The sequence below is a fragment of the Mus musculus genome, chromosome 10, assembly GCF_000001635.26.
Source record: "Mus musculus strain C57BL/6J chromosome 10, GRCm38.p6 C57BL/6J".
Taxonomy (NCBI): domain Eukaryota; kingdom Metazoa; phylum Chordata; class Mammalia; order Rodentia; family Muridae; genus Mus; species Mus musculus.
Window position 1 is genome coordinate 116,154,093 of NC_000076.6, and position 13,952 is coordinate 116,168,044.

The following is a 13,952-nucleotide window of genomic DNA, read 5'->3' on the forward strand; positions in this document are numbered from 1 at the left end:
CCACTTAGAGTTTCCATTTCTCCTTGAAATAGAAATCTGTAATCACAGAACTAATCAAGTGGACTTAGTATTCAGACTATGTCTGAATTTTGTTACATTATGGTAACTTTAAAACTAAACCTTATTATTGTCTTGGAAATTTCTGTTTTATCTCAATTGAGCCTTCGTGTAACAGCATGGAAGGACTTATATGTTTCCAGTATCTATTGATAAAGATACAGGTGGTATATATCCACTAACTACAAGAAGTCCCAATCCTGTTCTGTTTGAAATAAAATTCTCACTTAATTAAGAATCACATTCTTTTTTCCAAATTTTCACTAACATTCTATCTGGCATGTATTAGGACCCCAAATGGGTGTGTGTTTGTGTGTGTGTGTGTGTATGTGCGTGCCTGCGTGCGTGTGTGTGTGTGTGTGTGTGTGTGTGTGTGTGTGTGTGTATTCTATACTTTAGCATCACTTATTTTGTGGGATAGAAGTCAAAGGTATATGCATGCTCTGTGGAATCAATTCAAGGCTTCATAGGCAAGCTGAAATCCAGACAAATTATTCCAATGTTTGCTGCAGTGAGCCAGAGGATTCCAATTTCAGCTGATTACCTCTGTGCATTATTCCTTCACGTTAGATGGGTCATTCAAATTTCTACTTCAAAAGCACAGCTTTTACCATCTTACGAGGCTGTCTTGTTGAGTGATTTTAATCTTGAGTTCCTATTTCACTTCCCATTTGAGACCTTAATACTGTTTCCACAGTTACAAGCCTCTGTTAATCGTGGCCCTGGGAATTGAGCTCTCGGGAGTTTGCACAACCTCCATGTCTCTCAGTTCCCAGAGTTGCTTGCAGCTCCAAATCCAGTCCTTGGGGACAAGAGACAGTGCCTGCCTACTCAGCCTGCCTGGTGGCAAGCAAGAACCCAGTGGCTCTTCATCAGAGTCTAGAGGTGCCAGCTGAGGTTTCTACCTTTAGTCATGCAGACGACAGAAGTAGACTGCTGAGATATGGTGTCTGAGAGAGATCTAGCCACAGTTTCCATTATACTGGCAGTGCAGCTGGAAGGCTCTAGGAGCAAAGGAAGTCTCTGTTGGACAGAGCTAGAGGTGGACTAGGTTGTGAATGTCTCTTTTATTCGCCTGATGTAATTGTTGTCTCTAGGGCTTACTGCTAAATAAGCTCACCCTTCTAGTTCTTTCTGAATTCTGGCTGGCTGGTTCAGCTGTTCTGGGTCAAACTCCTCTCCAAGCTGATTGATTCAACCTGGCTTCTCTCAGCTTCTCACCGAATTGCTCAGCTTGGCCTCAAACTAATTCTGGCAATTTGTTCTAATCGTCTGGCTCCTTCTTATGCTCTGGCTTTAGCTGCCTTTGCTGACCTGCCCTGACCTGTATGAACCCACCAAGGAACTCAACTCCACTGCACTGCACACACTGCACTGACTCCTGAGTGACTCAACTCCCACCTCATGGGCACTAACTAAACTGATTGACTCTCTCCCTGCACTGCTCATAAATAGATTTTCTCCTGAGAGCTGGCCATATCCTATTTCTGACTCATTCTGCCAAATCTTTCCCTGACTCATCACTTTGTCTGCCCCTCAATTAGATGTCATTGTTTGTGACCAAAGGTGAGTAGTAAGGGTGTATCTGCATTCCAGCCGATCACACAGACCTAGATGGTCTTTGGATATGATCAGAACAGTCATCTTGCTGGATTAAAATTCCTCTACATTGGATTTTAGTAGGTAGATAATGGAATTATGCTTTAGACTATAAACTAACTGTAAACTGAAAACCATCCCTGGTATCTAAATCCCAGTAGTCCGTGAAGGCTTAGATCAAGTTTAACTTTCTATATTAAATACTCATTTACATATGAGAAACAGCTTTAAGTTATAGAAATGCACAGCAAATGATATATGAACTCTTATGCATCCTTAGATGATTTCTAGATATTTGATTTTTTAAATTGTGTGTCTATGTGTCAAGGTATGTGCACATGAGTGAAGTGCACACCATGGCCTGAAGAGGGCACCCAATCCCCTGAAGGTAGAGTTATAGGTGACAATAAAGTATATGACTTGGATGCTGGGAACCAAGCGTGGGTCCTCTGCAAGGTAGTACATGCTCTTACCTGTAGAGCCATCTCCCCAGCCCCCATTAGATGATTGTTATGCTATAAAGGATTACTTTCTGAAAGGAGAGGATCACAATCTATTAAGACAAAAGACACAAACCCCAAGTCCAGGAGAAACTGTTATGACAAGTGGAGAGTGAGTCCTCAAAGACTCCAAGGAATCCTTTGTCAACTTGTGTCTGTGTTCTTCAACCTTTCCTTTCCGCTTACCCAGGCATTAACATTACCTTTACCTAAAATGTGCTCACGATTGCATACCACCTTAAATAGAAGCCTTCTACTCATGGCTCTGTCTGACCACCCAAACAGCTCTCTAAGAACAGCTCTTCTCAGGGATGAACACCCAGGACTCAGTTTGACTTACAGTCAGAAAAACATGCAAAAACATTTAGATTCTTAATTAATATCCTGTCTAAAATGTAACAACTTTTTTCTAAGGTCTCTGTCTTTATCCTTATTTGGAGTTTTAGTTAGAGAATCTGCCTGCCCCCCCCCCTAAGATTTTTATGGTAGGCTTTTAACTCCCTAAGAATTTGAGTTTATTTAGAAATAGGGGCATTGCAAGTACAGTTCATTAAAGTCATCCTAGAGTAGGGAGAATTCCTGATTCAATATGCTCAGCCATTATAAAAAGAGGAACTTGCCACACAGCTACCCATACAGGAAGGAGACACAAAAGACTACCATCTGATGCCACAGGCAATGACTGGACACACAATACCAGGAAGTGCCCCAAACACAAGAAACTAGAAGACAGAAGACATATGGTGCTGATACAGCTTCTCGACCCATTTCTGATTAAATTCTCCATTTCCCTTCCCTAGAAACAAAGGGATGCATACCTGTGGTCAGGGGTGTCAGGCAGACTCTTGAAGCTGCTACCCTGCTTCAGATCTCGTTGGCTCACCTCCATAACAAGATAGATGGCCTCCACCCTTGTGAAGGCATTAAAGTACCCTCAGATAGAAATGGGGAATAGAAAACTAGCTGAGCCTACCATTTTGATTAGGAACCCACTGCACCTGTTTCATATTCCCAAGCTGTTAATGCCTGGTTCCTGTCACCTTGAACACTGACCACTTCCGGCCATTTATCGTACACAAAGTTTGCATATAGGAAATCTTTCCTAACAAGTCTACATGTTGTCAAAGCAATATCATTCTATCATTCTCCTTTTAGGGTAAGCTGACAGAGTCCCAGCTTATAGGTTCTCACACTATAGTAGATTAGAGATGCAAAGCGATCTCTTAACCAAGCAAATGAGAGCCATCCAACAGTTAGTTAGACACAACCTACTCTGGCCAAAGCAGTGAACTCAACAATACAAGAATATACAAAATGGATAAAATTCAGTTTTCCTTTCTTACAAGTATCTACCTTTTTTCTTTTTTCTTTCTTTTTCTTTCTTTCTTTTTTTTTCCTTTCTTTTTTTTAGCATCTTAGGCCTTTATTAAAATTAACATATTTATTTTTTACACTCCATATTTTATTCCCCCCTCTACCCTCCTACTGTTCCACATCCCATACCTCCTCCCCACCCTCCTGTCTCCACGTGGATGTCCCTACCACCCCTCACCCTACCTGACCTCTAAACTCCCTGGGGCCTGCAGTCTCTTGAGGGTTAACTAGGTGCATCATCTCTGAATAAACACAGACCTGGAAGTCCTCTACTGTATGTGTCTTGGGGGCCTCATATCAGCTGCTGTATGCTGCCTGTTTGGTGGTCCAGTATTTGAGAGATCTTGGGGTCCAGATGAATTGAGACTGCTGGTCCTCCTACAGGGTTGCCCTTCTCCTCAACTTCTTTCAGCTTTCCCTAATTCAACAACAGGGGTCAGCTGCTCCTATCCATTGGTTGGGTGCAAATATCTACATCTGACTCTTTCAGCTGCTTGTTGGGTCTTCCAGAGTGCGGTCATGCTAGGTCCCTTTTTGTGAGCGCTTCATAGCCTCAGTAACAGTGTCAGGTCTTGGGATCTCCCCTTGATCTGGATCCCACTTTGGACCTGTTCGTGGACCTTCCTTTCCTCAGGCTCCTCTCCATTTCCATCCCTGTAGTTCTCTCAGGAACAATTATGGGTCAGAGTTGTGACTGTGGGATTGCAACCCCATCCCTCACTTGATGTCCTGTCTTCCTGCTGGAGGTGGGCTCTATAAGTCCCCTCTCCGTACTGTCAGGCATTTCATCTAAGGTCCCTCCCTTTTGAGTCCTGAGAGTATCTCACCTCCCAGGTCTCTGATGCATTCTGAAGGGTTCCCCCAACCTCCTATCTCCTGAGGTTGTCATTTTTCTGTTGTAGGACATCTGGGTTGTTTCCAGCTTCTGACTATCACAAATAAGGCAGCTATGAACATAGTGGAACACGTGTCCCTGTGGCATGGTGGGGTATCTTTTGGGTATATTCCAAGACAAATCGTCAACCTACAGATTGGGAAAAAAATTCTTCACTAACCCCACATCCTGTAGAGGGCGAATATCCAAACAATATACAGAACTCAAAAAGTTAATCACCAAAAAGCCAAACAGCCCAATCAAAAAACGGAGTATAGAACTAAACCGAGATTTCACAACTGGGGAATCTTGAATGGCTGAGAAGCACCTAAAGAAATTTTCAAGGTCCTTAGTGATCAGAGAAATGCAAATCAAAATGACCCTGAGATTCCACCTTACACCAATCAGAATGGCTAAGATCAAAACCACAGGTGACAATACATGTTGGAGAGGATGTGGAGAAAGAGGAACACTCCTCCATTGCTGGTGGGATTGCAAACTGGTGCAACCCACTCTGGAAATCAATCTGGAGGGTTCCTCAGAAAATTGGAAATAGATCTACCTGAAGATCCAGCTATACCATTCTTAGGACTTTTTTATGGTTATTTTATTTATTTACATTTCAAATGTTGTCCCCCTTCCCAGTCTCCACTCCAAAAACCCCCTATCCCATCCTCCCTCCACTTAGCCTCTATGAGGGTGCTCTAGCATCCCCCTATGCTGGGGCATTGAGCCTCCACAGGACTAAGGACCTCCCCTCCCACTGATGCCCCACAAAGCCATCCTCTGCTACATTATATAGCTGAAGCCATGGATCCCTCGATGTGTACTCTTTGGTTGGTGGTTTAGTCCCTGGGAGCTCTTGGGGATCTGGATGATTGATACTGTTGTTCTTCTTTTGGAGTTGCAAACCCCTTCAGCTCCTTCAGTCCTTCTCCTAACTCTTCTATTAGGGTCCCCGTGGCTCAGTTCAATGGTTGTCTGTGAGTATGGGACATGTTCTCTGTCTCTGTCTCTCTGTCTCTCTGTCTCTCTCTGTCTCTCTCTGTCTCTCTCTGTCTCTCTCTCTGTGTGTGTGTGTGTGTGTGTGTGTGTGTGTGTGTGTGTGTGTGTGTGTACCACTTTTGTGTAGGTGCCTGTGGAGTCCCCTGGAGCTGGAGTTATAAGTGGTTATGAGCTGCTGAATCAGGTGCTGAGAACTGAACTCAGGTCCTCTAGGAAGACAGGAAGCGTTGTTATCTGCAGAGTCAATTGTCGAACCTCACCATCCAGTTTTGAAAATACAGTGAACTACTTCCTGGTTTGTGCTACTGGCTTAGACTATGTTACTACTGTCACAATTTGATTTGCAATTCTGGAACGTTTTACTGTCTAGACTTGCTAGGAGTTGTTTTCCTAAATGTGGAATGAGCACTGTTTGCCTTAGATCAAGTCATTGGTATCGCTGGCTTTGCTACCAGCATAAACACATACTGCACCTCATCTATTTGCCTGGCACTGCAGCAGATCTCTATATAGAGAAACTTGTAGCTTCAGCCTTATGGGACTTAAACAGCACCCTTCTCGGTGGCTGTGTGTGAACATGAATTAAACATATCCTTCAGTTTACATAGCTGAAATAGGCTTGTCCACGAACACCAAAAGGAAAGCAAAATAGATTGGGCCACATTGCAATGGAACTCCTTTTCAAAAAAAAAAAAAAAAAAAAAAGATCATTTTCTTGTGTTTTTAAATAACTAGACAAATTGCTCTATTACATGATTTGCCATAATTTAACTAATACCATTTGAAATCTCACATAAAGAATGTCTACAGTTTTACTTATATCAAAATTAGCACCCGGACTGTGAACTTATTAAGACACTCCCCCAAAACTGGTGTGGCCAGTTATTAATAATAAACTGGCTATCTGAATCTCAATATTCACTTGCTTTTGTAACTTTTTTTTCCTCTGTTTTCCAGACACTGCAAATGGATATAACCAAGCTGAACATAACCCTGCTTCGGATCTTCCGCCAAGGAGTAGCTGCAGCCCTGGGACTCTTACCTCAGCAAGTGCACATTAACCGGCTCATTGTAAGAGTTTGCCTTTCCTAGTCTCAGAATTCAAGCTCCGTCTCCATTATCAAAGGCTCCAAGCTACGGTTCCACGACTGATAATTCAAATCTACCACAGGAACTATTTTTGTAAATAAAGTTTTATTGAAACAAGCCAGCTCATTCACATGTTGTGTGTGGCTGCTTTTACGCATACAGGGGCGAAACTAAGTTATTATTGCAAACAGATTGGCCCATAAAGCCTAAGGAATTTAGTCTGGCCCCTTACAGAAAATATTTTATTCACCTTGTCATAATTCAATATCAGCTCCCCCAATAAGTATGAAAAAGGACTAGATCATGTGCTCTGGCATCTTGACATAACTCCCAAAATACTGTCCAGGAAAGTGGAACCTTCTCTCCCAGGTTTCCAGACTCTGTTTACTAAAGCTCTTTCAAGCTTATCAATAGAATGTATGTTGAATGCACAAAACAAAAACTTATGTATGGATAAAGAAGAGTTGGTCCTTACCCCACATAGCTCATGGAATACCAAGAAAAAAACTTACGATTGACATTTGAGGTGGGAATGAGGAGAACTTAAGGGATGGAGAGATCTGCTCTGTAGTAACTCCTGACCTATCACCTAGTCACCCGAATTCATTCTTGGTGTCTGGGAACCTGGAGGTCGGGAGTCACATAGTCTCATCGGCACTGAAGATTGCTATAAACCCTGTGGGTAAAATGGGCAATTTAAATCAAACTACTTTTCTTTTTATTCTTTCAAGACAGGGTTTCTCATAGCCACCCACCCCCACTCCCCTACCCACCCACTCCCCTACCCACCCCTCCCTTTTTGGCCCTTTTTGGTATAGCATTGGAAATGTAAATAAGCTAAATACCTAATAAAAAATGGAAAAAATGTAATTAAATATGGGTATTTTTTGCCACATGTTAGAAACCTCTTTTTTAGAGGTGGAGGCCATAGAAGTTTTTGAAACTCGATGGTGCTCTGATTTTCTCCATGTCCACTATTCTTTCAAATGTACCCAAACTAATAAATTTACAATAAAAGTCCGGGCTTTTGAGAACATTAAAAAAAAAAAAAAAAAAGACAGGGTTTCTCTGGGTAGTACAGGCAGTCTTGGAATTCACTCTGTAGACCGGGGTGGCTTCGAACTCAAATGCTGGGGTTAAGGCATATACCACCATGCCCAGCATGAATCAATCTTATTTGTTTATTTTTTAAAAAAGTTATTTGTCTAAGGCTCACATGACAGAAACCTTGAAACACAGCTTTAGAGACGGCTCCCCAGTTTGAGGGCACTTACTGCTCTTACAGAGGAGCTGTGTTTGGTTCTGAGCACCCACATGATAGTCACAGCTGCCTAGGACTCCAGTTCCGGAGGACGCCATGTCATCTTCCGAGCTCCATAGGCTCCAACACACATGTGGTTCATAATAGTGCATACACAATGCACACATACACATGTATATGAACACACACCATACACATATATAGTAAATATCTGATATGTATAAACTATTTAAATGAAAATATATAAAATACTTAAATAATATATTAAGTACTAACTCATTTGACTTTAAAATAGATGTGTCAGCATAATTATTCAGGAAGCACCTGAGAAATATAGGTTAAGTTGGCACACAGCTATAATTCTAGCATTTAGGAGGAAGCTGAGGCAGGAGAATGTAGAGATCAGAGACAGCCTATGTTACAACTGGATATCATCTCTGAAATTAATGGTAATATATATAGGAAAAATTAATACGCATCACTCCCTTAAATGACTTCGAAGGTTCTAGGAACCTGACTTTAATGTTTGTGAAGAACAGGCGAAAACTTTACCCGACTCCTGAAAGATGTCTTCATCTTACCCAAATGGTGTGTTCTCACTAGGAAAAGAAGAACCAGGTTGAGTTGTTTGTGTCTCCCGGAAACCGGAAACCAGGAGAAACGCAGGCCCTGCAGGCTGAGGAAGTGCTGCGTTCCCTCAATGTGGATGGTTTGCATCAGAGTTTACCACAGTTTGGAATTACAGACGTCGCCCCTGAGGTATGTCCTTGCATGCAACAGTTCAAAAAAAAAAAAAAAAACACGCAGTTAGCACCACATGCTAATCCAAACCGTGAGGCTTTTGGGGGGGGGGGGGGGGACACGGACCCTTAGGTGTGTGTGGATTTTAAAACAGCAATTCCCTAAAAGTCAGAATCCAGTCCACTTCAGCTTCTGTTTTCCCTAAGAAAATTCACTTTTCACTTTTTGTGTTAAAGTTTCACTATTTTTTTTCAGTAAACTGTTTATAAGAAAGAACAGTTAGATTGGTTCGTCACTTGAAACTGAGTCGCCAACAAAACAAAAACTCCACTCTTTTTGTTTTCTTCTTTCACATCACCTTCATTGTCAAAATAGTCACAAAATACTCATTTCTCCATGATTTGGAATTATGTGAAGTAGGCCTTTTCCTATGTGTAAGAAGACCAGATATTTTCTATATGGGATTTTCTAAATTTGACACTTAAAAGGGGTGTCTCCTGAACGTTGCTCAAAGCCCATTGACAAAGTCCATTGGGATTTGATGTTTGCTCTGCTGGTTTTCAGTATAGCTTTGATCCAGTATTTTCTTACTATGGCCCTCTTTTTCCCTTTTGGAATGGTAATGTATATTCTGTGCGATTGTATGCTGGAAATATGTTATTCGCTCTTTGATTTTATAGGGGCTTGCAATAAAGAGACTACTTTGAGTCTTAAAATAAATTTTGGACTTTAAAAAAAAAGGGGGTGTCTCTACGACCGCTTCCATTTTTCCTACACAGTGAATAACCCTCTCTATCTCTCCTGGCAAACTCAAATTCATCACAATCACCAGCATCCTAAATAGACACCGTTCCGTTCGCAAATTCACGGGATTCCATTCCGTTCACAAATTCACGGGATTTGGCTTTAAGGGAAAACAGGTATAAACAGAAAGTAGAGTACACAGAAATTAAGAAACTGCCTCAAAGTGACTGAAGGGTGAGGTATAAACTAACACTTACATGTGTGTGTTAGGCTCTGGGTTCAATCCCCAGTACAGGAAGAAAAAGAGGAAAAAAAGGAGGAGGGATGGAAGGGAGAGGAGGAGGGAAGGAGGGAAGAAGGGAGGGACAGAAGAAGGGAGAGGAAGGGAGGGCAGGGAGGAGGAAGTAAGGAAGAAGAGAGGAAGAGAAGGAGGGAAAGGGAAGGGACAGAGGGAGGGAAGAGAGAGAGAGACAGAGACAGAGGAAGTATAACTGTCTGGGTGGGGCACCCCTGAAATACCAGACACTGACACTCAGGAGGCAGAGGCTGGAGGGTCATGATTTCAAAGGCTGACTGACCTACATAGAGAGTTCCAGGCAAGCCTGAGCTACTGCTTCTAAAGGAAACAAAGCAAACCCTTATTCGATTCGCTGCCTGGGTCATTCCTCTTTCCTGTAAATTACTTTGCCCTTCGTGTCAGCAAATCCATAGGTCTTATATTAAAATTGTTCGTGCTCAACCGTTTGAATCTTGTTCAGACCATTTTGCTCTGTGGGGATTTTTCTCTTTCCATAGTATTAATCACGCTGAGCCTTAGATTCTTCGTATTCAAAATGGATCTAGCCCTTCTCTAATTGACGTGACATACCGATTAATTTTTTTAATGTATGTGAGATTCATCAGATTTTGTTTGCACCAAACAAAACAAATGTGATTTCAACCCAGATGAGTTGAACATTGAGAATGTGCAGTCCTTTGATGTCCTCAGAAGATTGAATCCAGGACACCAACACACACCAAAATCGTCGGATGCTCAAATTTCCTATATAAAGCTATATCTGAGTATACTCTAGGGACACACTCCCATAAGCTCATATTACTCATAATACATGATATTAATGTTATTAAAATGTGAAAAGTTGCTAAAAATATTGTTTAGGAAATAGTGGCGAGAAAGTGTATAGGTGAACTGAAGATTAATTTTCTCCACTAATATTTTCTATCCCCAGTTGGCTGAATTCCCAGGTGCAGAAGGCATAGCTAGGAGGACAAACTATGTCACTCCTGAATCAAAACAGTCACCCTCTGCTCATGACTTTTGTTTTTGTCCCCTGCCCTGCCCCTCTCCTTCCTACACAAAACATGTTTCTTCCTTTTGCTATCAGAGAAACATTCTTCAATGTAAACCTAATTTTATGATTCTTTGGTCTCAAATACAATAGAATGCAGTCCAGACTTCTTTTGGGGGGGGGGGTTGTTTGTTTGTTTGTTTTATTTTGTTTTTTGAATTTATATATTTTTATTACATATTTTCCTCAATTACATTTAGAATGCTATCCCAAAAGTCCCCCATACCCTCCCCCCACCAGCTCCCCTACCCACCCATTCCCACTTTTTGGCCCTGGCGTTCCCTTGTACTGGGGCATATAAAGTTTGCGTGTCCAATGGGACTCTCTTTCCAGTGATGGTCTACTAGGTCATCTTTTGATACATATGCAGCTAGAGTCAAGAGCTCCCGGGTACTGGTTAGTTCATAATGTTGTTGCACCTACAGGGTTGCAGATCTCTTTAGCTCCTTGGATTCTTTCTCTAGCTCCTCCATTGGGGGCCCTGTGATCCATCCAATAGCTGACTGTGAGCATCCACTTCTGTGTTTGCTAGGCCCCAGCCTAGTTTCACAAGAGACAGCTATATCAGGGTCCTTTCAGCAAACGCTTGCTAGTGTATGCAATGGTGTCATCGTTTGGAAGCTAATTATGGGAGGGATCCCTGGATATGGCAGTCTCTAAATGGTCCATCCTTTTGTCTCAGCTCCAAACTTTGTCTCTGTAGCTCCTTCCATGGGTGATTGTTTCCAATTCTAAGAAGGGGCAAAGTGTCCACACATTGGTCTTTGTTCTTCTTCAGTTTCATGTGTTTTACAAATTGTCTCTTATATCTCAGGTATACTAACTTTCTGGGCTAATAATATCCACTTATCAGTGAGTACATATCATTTGAGTTCTTTTCTGATTGTGTTACCTCACTCAGGATGATGCCCTCCAGGTCCAACCATTTGCCTAGGAATTTCATAAATTCATTCCTTTTAATAGCTGAGTAGTACTCCATTGTGTAAATATACCACATTTTTTTTTATCCATTCCTCTGTTGAAAGGCATCTGGGTTCTTTCCAGCTTCTGGCTATTATAAATAAGGCTGCTATGAACATAGTGGAGCATGTGTCCTTCTTACCGGTTGAGACATCTTCTGGATAAATGCCCAGGAGAGGTATTGTGGGATCCTCTGGTAGTACTATGTCCAATTTTCTGAGGAACTGCCAGACTGATTTCCAGAGTGGTTGTACAAGCTTGCAATCCCACCAACAATGAAGGAGTGTTCCTCTTTTTCCACATCCTCGCCAGCATCTGCTGTCACCTGAATTTTTGATCTTAGCCATTCTGACTGGTGTGAGGTGGAATCTTAGGGTTGTTTTGATTTGCATTTCTCTGATGATTAAGGATGCTGAGCATTTTTTCAGATGCTTCTCAGCCATTCGGTATTCCTCAGGTAGGAATTCTTTGTTTAGCTCTGAGCCCCATTTTTAATGGGGTTATTTGATTTTCTGGAGTCCACCTTCTTGAGTTCTTTATATATATTGGATATTAGTCCCCTATCTAATTTAGGATAGGTAAATATCCTTTCCCAATCTGTTGGTGGCCTTTTTGTCTTATTGATGGTGTCTTTTGCCTTGCAGAAGCTTTGCAGTTTCATGAGGTTCCATTTGTCAATTCTCGATCTTACAGCACAAGCCATTGCTGTTCTATTCAGGAATTTTTCCCCTGTGCCCATATCTTCGAGGCTTTTCCCCACTTTTTCCTCTATAAGTTTCAGTGTCTCTGGTTTTATGTGGAGTTCCTTGATCCACTTAGATTTGACCTTAGTACAAGGAGATAGGAATGGATCAATTCTCATTCTTCTACATGATAACCACCAGTTGTGCCAGCACCAATTGTTGAAAATGCTGTCTTTCTTCCACTGGATGGTTTTAGCTCCCTTGTCGAAGATCAAGTGACCATAGGTGTGTGGGTTCATTTCTGGATCTTCAATTCTATTCCATTGGTCTACTTGTCTGTCACTATACCAGTACCATGCAGTTTTTATCACAATTGCTCTGTAGTAAAGCTTTAGGTCAGGCATGGTGATTCCACCAGAGGTTCTTTTTTATCCTTGAGAAGAGTTTTTGCTATCCTAGGTTTTTTGTTATTTCAGATGAATTTGCAGATTGTTCTTTCTAATTTGTTGAAGAACTGAGTTGGAGTTTTGATGGGGATTGCATTGGATCTGTAGATTGCTTTTGGCAAGATAACCATTTTTACAATGTTGATCCTGCCAATCCATGAGCATGGGAGATCTTTCCATCTTCTGAGATCTTCTTTAATTTCTTTCTTCAGAGACTTGAAGTTCTTATCATACAGATCTTTCCCTTCCTTAGTTAGAGTCACGCCAAGATATTTTATATTATTTGTGACTATTGAGAAGGGTGTTGTTTCCCTAATTTCTTTCTCAGCCTGTTTATTGTTTGTGTAGAGAAAGGCCATTGACTTGTTTGAGTTAATTTTATATCCAGCTACTTCACCGAAGCTGTTTATCAGGTTTAGGAGTTCTCTGGTGGAATTTTTAGGGTCACTTATATATACTATCATATCATCTGCAAAAAGTGATATTTTGACTTCATCTTTTCCAATTTGTATCCCCTTGATCTCCTTTTGTTGTCGAATTGCTCTGGCTAATACTTCAAGTACTATGTTGAAAAGGTAGGGAGAAAGTGGGCAGCCTTGTCTAGTCCCTGATTTTAGTGGGATTGCTTCCAGCTTCTCTCCATTTACTTTGATGTTGGCTACTGGTTTGCTGTAGATTGCTTTTATCATGTTTAGGTATGGGCCTTGAATTCCTGATCTTTCCAAGACTTTTATCATGAATGGGTGTTGGATCTTGTCAAATACTTTCTCCGCATCTAACGAGATGATCATGTGGTTTTTGTCTTTGAGTTTGTTTATATAATGGATTACGTTGAAGGATTTCCGTATATTAAACCATCCCTGCATTCCTGGAATAAAACCTACTTGTTCAGGATGGATGATTGCTTTAATGTGTTCTTGGATTCAGTTAGCGAGAATTTTATTGAGTATTTTTGCATCTATATTCATAAGGGAAATTGGTCTGAAGTTCTTTGTCTTTGTTGGATCTTTCTGTGGTTTAGGTATCAGAGTAATTGTGGCTTCATAGAATGAGTTGGGTAGAGTACCTTTTACTTCTATTTTGTGGAATAGTTTGTGCAGAACTGGAATTAAATCTTCTTTGAAGGTCTGGTAGAACTCTGCACTAAACCCATCTGGTCCTGGGCTTTTTTTGGCTGGGAGACTATTAATGACTGCTTCTATTTCTTTAGGGGATATGGGACTGTTTATATCGTTAACTTGATCCTGATTTAACTTTGGTACCTGGCATC

The 13,952-nt window shown here is 41.3% G+C and overlaps 1 protein-coding gene across 4 annotated transcripts in view; it reads left to right on the forward strand.

The window, feature by feature from the left end:
* Positions 1-13,952, forward strand: part of Ptprr (protein tyrosine phosphatase, receptor type, R) — a 256,745-nt gene that overhangs the window by 135,905 nt on the left and 106,888 nt on the right. For all 4 annotated transcript variants that reach the window (XM_006513382.2, NM_011217.2, NM_001161837.1 and 1 more), the window contains 2 exons: positions 6,367-6,480; positions 8,363-8,518. In XM_006513382.2, the coding sequence (XP_006513445.1) occupies positions 6,367-6,480; positions 8,363-8,518 (270 nt within the window). The remainder of the gene's footprint in view (positions 1-6,366; positions 6,481-8,362; positions 8,519-13,952) is intronic.